The sequence below is a fragment of the Epinephelus moara genome, chromosome 8 (assembly GCF_006386435.1).
Source record: "Epinephelus moara isolate mb chromosome 8, YSFRI_EMoa_1.0, whole genome shotgun sequence".
NCBI classification, from domain to species: domain Eukaryota; kingdom Metazoa; phylum Chordata; class Actinopteri; order Perciformes; family Serranidae; genus Epinephelus; species Epinephelus moara.
Genome location: NC_065513.1, coordinates 34,386,705 through 34,396,197, shown reverse-complemented (window position 1 = coordinate 34,396,197; position 9,493 = coordinate 34,386,705). Strand labels below are relative to the sequence as shown.

The 9,493-nt window shown below is 40.2% G+C and overlaps 2 protein-coding genes across 4 annotated transcripts; one reads left to right on the top strand and one right to left on the bottom strand.

Moving 5' to 3' along the window:
* Positions 1 to 796: 796 nt before the first annotated feature.
* hint2 (histidine triad nucleotide binding protein 2) lies at positions 797 to 4,195 on the bottom strand. 3 transcript variants are annotated; one of them, XM_050050782.1, is made up of 5 exons: positions 3,799 to 4,195; positions 3,549 to 3,686; positions 3,312 to 3,416; positions 1,210 to 1,282; positions 797 to 1,112 (listed from the first exon to the last, which is right to left on the bottom strand). In XM_050050782.1, exons 1-5 carry the CDS (start codon positions 4,021 to 4,023, stop codon positions 1,021 to 1,023), a joined length of 633 nt encoding a protein of 210 aa, XP_049906739.1. In that variant the 5' UTR covers positions 4,024 to 4,195; the 3' UTR covers positions 797 to 1,020. The 3 variants fall into 3 exon arrangements, with proteins under 3 accessions (XP_049906739.1, XP_049906740.1, XP_049906741.1); XM_050050783.1 differs by having other exon boundaries at positions 3,937 to 4,195; XM_050050784.1 differs by having other exon boundaries at positions 3,312 to 3,386; positions 3,937 to 4,195.
* A 649-nt stretch (positions 4,196 to 4,844) lies between these two features.
* On the top strand, positions 4,845 to 9,399 carry mrps30 (mitochondrial ribosomal protein S30). Its single transcript, XM_050052015.1, has 5 exons — positions 4,845 to 5,502; positions 7,033 to 7,178; positions 7,454 to 7,559; positions 8,519 to 8,695; positions 8,848 to 9,399. Exons 1-5 carry the CDS (start codon positions 4,881 to 4,883, stop codon positions 9,105 to 9,107), a joined length of 1,311 nt encoding a protein of 436 aa, XP_049907972.1. The 5' UTR covers positions 4,845 to 4,880; the 3' UTR covers positions 9,108 to 9,399.
* Positions 9,400 to 9,493: the final 94 nt, after the last annotated feature.

Sequence of the window (9,493 nt, the reverse complement as noted above, 5' to 3'; positions counted from 1 at the left end):
TCATTTTGATGATGTCATTATCAGTTTTTGATGTTGTAATCAATCTATATGTTTCAGGTGTTTTAAGATTTTACTCTACATCTTGATCAGTTGTTACAACCTGTGGCTTTGTATATCAACCTGTACATATGTTATTTAATTATTGCTTATGCACTTCTGGTTAGATGCAATCTGCATTTCGTTGCTCTGCACTTGTGACGTGCAATGACAATAAAGTTGAATCTAATCTAATCTTATCTAACAGAGTTATTGTTTTACACTGCATATAAATGATGCCTGACAAAAGGTCTACAACATAAACATAACCTCTAATAAACTCAAGTTTACTGTGGGATTGAATTCATCTTTTTTTCTCACCATAATTTGAGTAGAAAATCGAATGCAACATGTGCATAAAAATAAGATGTAAAACTGATAAAAACTCCTTGATATTCTTTGACTATGGCTGTCTACATTAAACGTCTCATCGTATTTTGTAGCTAGAAGTAGTATTATGTGTTGACAACAATGTCATAATACTATATAAGGAAGCTGTCTGTTTCATTTCACCCAAAGACCTACGGAGAATAAGTTTATACTTCCTCCTACTCCTTTTCAAATGTGTAAATGTGTTCTGTCTGTCTGCTTGTTTGTATGTTCATGTCAGATTTTTACACAATTGAAATAAATATCAAATATAATATCAAATATCAAGCCGTCGTGTTTACTCACTATTTAGGCTACACAACATAACCTTAAAGAACTAAGTTGAGTTTTACGTTTTCCATTTCAAAAATAGTGTCTTTATTTGCAGGTGTATCAAACGTAATATCTTTATTTTTACATTTAATTTTTACATTTGTCGAGATCAACATTATTTACATGTCATATTTTTTGAGTGGTGAAGCGAGTTTTTGTACAGAATGATGGGACGAGAATGTGAACTACACCCATAATATAATTAAGTCATGCCTGTTGGGATTAAACACATAAAAGTAGCCTGAAAAGACTGACGCACACATTAACAGGGAGAAGAAACCATTATCCTGGTGGCCACTTCATCTGTCTTCCCCCCAGCACGTGGATGTGAAGGTGGTAAACTGACTGAGCACCGTGTTTTCCATCGTTGATCACTGCAGAAGGAGGAAACATATTGAGAATTTAATGTGCAAGTAACTAAACCACCTGTATTTTCACATATATGACTGTAGGGCCATTGCTGTAACTTACCCACTCTGTATCCTTCTTTTAGAGATTCTTGCTTCGCCACATTCTTGGCAACAACCAACAAATGTCCTAAGAGCTGAAAGTTGGGAAAAAAAAAGAGCGTGACTAAATATAGAGGATATTTTGTGGGAAAAAAACGTGGTTGCAGCAAAAAGTGTTCAGGCTGTATCGCAGAAACACTGGTTTTAATTGCTTTATAACATATGTATTTTGATATAAGGTGTGTAGAATCTACCTTTAATGAAATGTGCTATTTAATAAAACCGTCTTGCTACACTTTAATGTTAGAGGCATGTCAGTGACTTCCAGTACGACAACTCCTCTCTGAAAACACCAACATATTTTAACTACTGGTGAGTTTGGTTGATTCCTTGTTGTGGCAACAAGATGCCGTCCTGTTCCTCTGCTTAGTGTTACGTGCCCTAAAGGCTGCATGCTGCAACAGTGACAGCAAACAGATTTTATGCACACATCTGGTCCTGAGGGCAAACTGGAAGCTTACTGTGTAAAGTCTGTATGTCTGCCAAATGTTTGTTTGAAGATTTTCAGCTGTTCACGCTGTTCACAGCAATAAAGGTTGGGTGAACAACAAAAAGTGTTGCAGGTATACATCACTAAATGCCCTAAAGTATGTTTACATTCCTAACGCACATGCTTGTTTGCTTCTGGTCAGGGAGTATATTCTTGATATTTTGGGCCAGGTAGCTCAATTAAGGGAAATTTAAGGGTCATACCACACTGCAAAACTGCTCAGGAATGGCCAGAGGAGGATGACGTAGGGCTCAAAGCATCAACCTGGCCTCAAAATTTCCCAGATCCCACTCTGATCGAGCATTCATGGGACACGCTGGTACCCCAGAGGTACCCCTAATCCACGGCTGGGTTTCTTTGGATCGGACTTGGCTCTGACTTTTCAAGGCATGGATACAAGACCTCTGGGATTGTTCAATGGTGTCTGGCACCAGGGCGTTGGCGGTGGATCCTTTGAGTCCTGTGTGTTGTGAAGTGGGGGACCAGCACGTCCCACAGATGCATGATCGGATTGGAATATGGGGCTGCAACCAAATGTCCAATCTCTTGATTTGCAGACTGAGCCCTCGCAGACTTCAGTTGCTTGTAGTGTAATGTATTTACTGTCATCACGTGAAGTCTGAAAGTACGGACACTGCAAGTGGCTCATAGGCAGCCCTCGAGACTGTTTTACTTGTTGCCGTGGCAACATTCAACTATCTCTGCTGTCATATTCATATATGTATATGTCCTATAAGTTGATGAATAGTGCCTACTCATCTGTCTCTGCCGATAACAAGACATAAATCCCATGTGTAGCTTTTTGCGTGACTCAACAAAAATGTATTAATACATCTCTATATAACAGGCTACACATGTTCAAAAACAGAAATGTTTGTATATATGAACAGGACTATAACTCAATAAATTGGGTATTATTTACATTAGAAACCTTCTTTTCATGTTTTTTTGCATATTTTTTAGCCTATTACACTGCACAGTCTGATAATAATAAATAATAATCTGCAATAATAAAATACATTTTCAGTCCCTCTACAGCCTTTACTGCATATTTCTGTATTATGATGTGGTTGGATATTATTTCTGACCTACAAAATCCAAGTAGCATTTAATAGGCCAAACTATCAAAAATGATTTAACACATTCATGTTTTTTTTTCGGCAGTTGAAAAACCCACAACGTCACGTCTGTATGCCAATGAAATGTGAGATATTAAATCAGTGAAGTCTGTACGCCAAGCAGACTCTCTGGAAGTCTGCAGAAAGTCGGCTTGAGGCCCCCTGTTGACTGGTTGAACTGTGGATTTGGACAGCCCTCCGCACTCTTAGACTTTCCAGGAACATGCCAGCAAAGTCCAGGAGTATGCAAGTGCGGCAAAGTCCTGACATTTGGATTCAGCCAGGGTCATTCACAATTTCACATCAACCAGCATGGTTCTCCTTCACACTTGGCACACGGGAGAAGTTTCAGTGTTGCAACCTTACCGCTAGGTGCCACTAAAGCCTACACACTAGACCTTTAACACCAATGGTTTTGTGTTTGGAGAGTGTAAGATTATGGATGGACACACTTACCTCAGCGTCATCATCTTTGACCTCACTTATTCTGGGAATAGGGACTCTTGGAATAACCAGGAAGTGAACAGGGGCCTGTGGGTTGACATCCCTGAATGCCAAACACTGATAAACACACAAAAACAACATATATGAATTGCACAACTTTACTTCAACAGTCAAATGTGGATTTATCTCTGACCTCCACGTGGAAAAGGCCAATGGAGATAACATGTTTTAAAGAGGTTGGCTGTTTACCTTGTCATCCTCATAGATGATATCAGCAGGGATGCTTTTGTCAATCACTTTGGAGAAGATGGTTGGAGCTGGGGAGCCATATTTCTTGCTGGCTTCCTCTGCCAGTCCCACCTCGTCACTTTTGGTGCACAGTGGTCTCTGTGGGTCAAACACAAACACATGACACAGAAGAAACATAATAAAAGCTCCGAGCTGAAAACTGCTGGCAGCATACAAACAAACGACTTATAAGGGGGACAATATACCAAACCTCTTGGTGGTGGCGCACTGCAGGTTTCCCACAGCCACCACCAGGCCTGGTTGGACAGTTGTTGTCAAAATGCTCAGCAGAAGTTAACGAAAAGAAAAAGTATATGAGAATCAGACGGGTTATTTTTAGAGCAGCTACCTCGGCTTGACAAACACGGTGCAAACGGCTGAGGTGAGCCGTCCGGGTCCAGACGAACTGAGTCCGCAAAATTTGACGGAAATACATAGCTAGCTAACTAGCTATTATTGTTATATTAATATTGAAAGTATAGTTATACGCCCCGTCAATATTTCGGGATTTATCTTAATTTTCTGACACGACACTACATACTCCAGAAATATTGCTCACAGACGAAAACTCTGTACTGTACGTTGGTGTTGCCTTCAGGTACCTCATTATACCTGGTGTATATCAAGTTTTCAATACGACTGGTCTCCGTTTGCACTAGGCTACAAAAAGTGAGAGAGGTATAAAGTTGTTATTTTACCGGATATCAATTTATATAATAGTGTTGGATTAATAGGGGTATTTACGTATGGTTCATTTTATTAACATTGTTGGAATCGAGCGTAAAATTACGACTGTAATGCCAAACTCACATATAACGTCATTAACTGGCCAAAAAAAATGTGCCTTCATCGCATCATTTGTGAGGCATAATTTAATTGCTCATTGCTCAGTCAATTCTTACACTTGACTGCGTACATTTTGGTGTCTAAAGTTTGGAAATGTCTTTGATAATGCTGTTTAACTTAAATAAACGACATTTTTAAGTGCGTTTGAAGGAGACATATTTATCAGTACAAGGGTTGCTTCAAGAGCGTCAACGTTCTCTAACGTTAACTTTGACGCTAGCATTAGCTATAATATGAACGTAAATCATATAATAAGGACTTATATGTTAATAAACTATAATGGTTAGTGTTACGTTTCTCAGTTTATATATAGGGGTATATGTTTAGACAGTTAAAACACTGTGTAATATGGTATTTAATGTATGATTTTTTTTGTGCAATAGGGGGCGCTGGGGGGCCGTTAGCGCATATGTCACCGGAAGTACAACTTGAGGTCACGAAAGAAACATGGCGGCCTCCCGCACACGGCTGCCCTTGCTGTTCCCTAAAAACCTGCCTCCGTTTAGAAACCAAAGGCTTTCCCACACAGAGGCTGCGGTTAAGGAGCCTGCGTATCCCCCCATCGTCCCCTCTCTTACGGCTAAAAGTAAATCCGCCCGGGTGCGACAAGCTCAGGAGCAGGTGAAGAACATATGTGCCTCACCGGTGGAGGAGAAGATCCCCCTCATCACTCGCATCCAGCGAAAGAAATTTGTCGTTTACCCTCAGACTTTCGCACGGAACGCAGACACATGGTACCAGCACTTCACCAAGACCGCAATTATCCCTGGTCTACCGGAGAAATTCACCCTGAGCCCGGAGAAGACGACCGGGGGTGAAGAAGGGGAGGAGAGCTCGCCGCCAGCCGCAGCTCAGACCGCAGTACCGGGCATTGATAATGAGGTGTTCGCGGACATCCGCTCCTTGGTCACCCGTGTGATTTTGAAGGAGCACTGGCACATGAAGAAACGGAAACTTTTCCTGTACAGAGAGCAGGAGCAGAGTGTTGGACCTTTACTGAGAAACCTGGTGACTGGACTCACCTTCAGTCTGGCCAAATACAACCCACTGTTCCGCCTCTCCAGTCTGGGTATGGACCATTAATCCCACACCTGTCAAACTGGGGTGGATTCAGCTGCTTTGCCACCAACTTTAGCACCTTTTAAATTGTAATTTCCAGGCATATGTGTCTTTTAAAAACTGCATATTTAGGAGTACAGTGAATGTGGCTGGAGAATTTTAACATGTAGGGAGTTAATCCTTATTTTTACTGAACAAAAAGAGCAGAAACATATTTTTCGCCTCCACACTTTAACACATTTAACAAGGACAACAAAATTAAACAAGGTGATCATGAACATTTGCTCACTGCAAACAGATATAAATATACATAAAAAGGTATTATATAAACAAAAACACTACTATTTGTAGACAATAGTCCAAAGTGCAAAACATTTTTGAATAGATATGGAATTATTAACGCAACAGGTTGCTTCACATACATGATGTAGTTGGATTATTATCATTATTTACAGCGTGGTTACATTCACATTGAAAGTGATGATATTTACATGTTAAAAAAGTATGTACACTATATAAATATACAAGCACAGTGAAGTGCAGAGGATGTTTGGGAGGGCAGCATGATGATGGATGTTTCTGCTGATATCCAGTATGTAACAACTTATTTGACAAATAACCGATACAGATATCAGTTCTAATGATCATCAAGTCCCTTCTGTAGTGGAATTAACATCATATTATGCATGCATATTTGCAGATATTGTCGTGTTTCCATAATGTTTGGTTATTGACACTACGACTGATGTTAAGTGTTCATCAGAGCTGTTGGTTGTAGTATTTCATTTTGGTGCTGAAGTGATTAGTTCATTAATTGGCTTGACCGCCAATAGAAATTACAACTAGTTGAATTTTCTGAAGCAAAAATGGCAAACATTTTCTTGTGCAAGCTTTTTAAAATGTGAGGATTTGCTGCTTCTCTCTGTTTTTATAACATCGTATAAATAATATTGAATATTGAATTTTAGACTTTTGGTCAGACCCCAAAAAAATTCTTGGTCATTCTGGAGTTTCTCTGACATTTTTCCACTATTTTTTTTTAAACCTAGAATATGTTATTAATCAAAAAATCATTAAACAACAATGAACATTCCTGCTTCATCAAACTAGGTTCTGAAGTGGTGCCTTTAGAACATCTGGGACAGGGTATTGTTTAATATGGTACCTGAGTTATGTAAACAATACCATAGAAATACTTTTTCACCAAACAGTATCTCACTTTGAGGAATAAAAACATGTTTTTCAGTTTGACAAAAAGCCAAACTTTGCTTAATTTTGAAAACTGAACACAAGCAGCTGAGAGCTTTGTACAAATGAAATACAGACTGAAAGTTGCAAATTTATTATTTAAATAAAGAAATATCTGACCAGAGAAAAAGATATCAAGAAAACAAAATCTACCAAAACAGGATACATAAACCAAAATCCTGCAGTGTCTAGTTTCAGATCCCAACAGCAGTATTACTGTGCATCCATAAATTATTATTCCACAGACTGTTTGACCTCTGCAAGTCATTTATTTTCTGTGTGTCTCTGTCAGATATTGATCCCCAGGTAAACTTTTACTGGAGGAGAGGACAGAGAATCATCCCAAAGGGGCATCGCAGACGCCACCTAGAGCCGACCAGGTTCCAGATCGACGACCGCCCGCACAGTCAGATCAGGATTACCCAACAACTGCCACAGGTAGACCTCATTCTCAGACTTTGGGGTTTATGTATTAAAAAAACGTTTTATATGTTTAATTCCTCTGCTGGGTTCTGTATAATGACAAACCCACCAAACTGCAGCAAAGGCATTTCAAAGTAAATCACTGCATCACTGCACAGCACTGAAGGATAGAATTAATTCAACAAACATACAGACACTGAAAGATCTTATAAAATGTCACTAAACTTCTGTTACACACCAGAGACTTCAAATATCATATTTGTTTTGTTCTGTTGTGTTAATCCTCGTAGTTCACTCCGCTGGAGGCCTCGTACGCAGCAGAAGTCCCAGAGGTCACACTCGCTCCCAACCTGATGCCTCTGTTCAGACGACAGTATGACAACAACATCTTTACAGGTGAGACCAGATACATGATCCACTGTGTCTCCCTTCATTCATGTTAGAGCAGCCAGAGCAATAAAATTGGGCATATAGTATACTGGTTACATGTTGCAGTAACTGAGTTAAATCCTTATTATACAGCTACCTGTTGCGGCCACTAGGGGGTGCCAACATGCAGCTGTTGAGCCAGTCAAATCCAACATCAAACCTGCAGTGCTGTAATTTTCGATAGTCGTGGTCAGATGGTTGTTTTTTTCTTGTTTTTAGAGATACTGTTATTAAAAACACACATTAGTTTGATGTTATCTTACTATTAATATTATTATTTCCCTTTTTTTAAATTTTTAAACAACTTTATTGTTGTTGATGTTTTTGAGTTGAAGGAGAAAAGAAAATGGGAAGGTTGGGTACAGGGGTTGGAAAGCGCCACACAATGGTGCAGAATAACGAGTCACTAGGTTACATCCCTTTGTGTATATGGTCCATTTTTTTCAATGGTTTGTATATTGATCAAGTCGCAGTTGCAAAGAAAAGATGATTTTCGTGAATAATTTCAATCCAGTCGCCCTTTTAAGTGGGGCTTTGTGAAGGTATTTGTCCTGGGTCCTGAGATTGTCGGGGGTTTTGCCCAAGTATAAAATGACAAAAGAACAATCAACTCTGTTGCTTGTCGTCCTCTCTTTGTCTCCTGCCTGTCATATCTATCTGTTTTATCTAATAAAGACAAAAAGCCAAAGCTGAAACCATCAAACATTTGGCATTTTACTTGAAATCGTTCTGAACCTGCTGATTAATTCCCTTTGACTGACTAACCGTTGAAGCTCGGACCTTTTCTGGCAAACACCGTCCATCCTGGTCAGTTACACAGAACCGTTTTCATGATTTAGTATCAATCAGAGACAGAGAGTATTGAAGAAAAATGAAAAGCATGATGATTTTTGTCATTAACCCCGTCCTCTTGTTCTCATCAACAGGTGCCAAGCTACCAGACCCGGCATGCTACGGTCACACTCAGTTCCACTTGGTGCCTGATCGATACCACAGAGACCGGATGGCTCGACTGCAGCAGTCTGATCAGGTGGAGGTCTTCCTCAGAGCCAATGGGCTCGCCAGCCTCTTCGCTTGGACGGGAGCTCAGGCCATGTATCAGGGTGAGTCATCAACACAGAAAACATCTCTCACTGCAGCAGAGTTGATTTTACAGCTTATGGCGGCTGTTAGGGCAAAGTAGGGCCATCAAATGAGCCTTTCACTGTCTACATTTGTGTATATTGCTGGTGTTCATACTTTCTCACCTCTGTAGGTTTCTGGAACCACGAGGACGTCACCAGGCCGTTCGTGTCCCAGGCTGTGATCACAGACGGCCATTTCTTCTCCTTCTTCTGCTACCAGCTCAACACAGTGGCCCTCTCTGTGGAGACGGACGCCAACAACCCCAGGAAGAACCTGCTGTGGGGCACAGAGAGCTTGCGGCTGTATGAGAAAGTGCAGGACGGAGAAGTGGTGGGTCTGAACGACGGCGTCATCAAGCTCCTGGTTCAGTTCCTCATGAACCAGCCGTAGAGGATCTTCAGGTTTCTGTCTTTCTGTCTTTGAAATACATCTCATGGGAGATTGTGTGTTATCTGAGGCGTTGAAAGATGCAAGAAATCAAGAGAAGGAGCTTTTGAAGAGCCCAACGTGGAGGACATGAGGAGGTTTGTCAGATTGTATAAAATGTAATGTTCAAGAAAGCAACTGTGGTAAACAGGCTTATGGGTATGACAACTTAAAGTACCGAAAAATACACGTTAATGAGTATTATTATTGTGCATACTGTATTTATGCAAAAATAAAATCATATGTCTCAAAATGATACCAGTGTGTTTGTCAGTACTTACCAAAGACTATAAAAAGACATGACAGCTCCCTTTATATGAAGCCAAAACATCTCTATTGCCCCCTGGTGG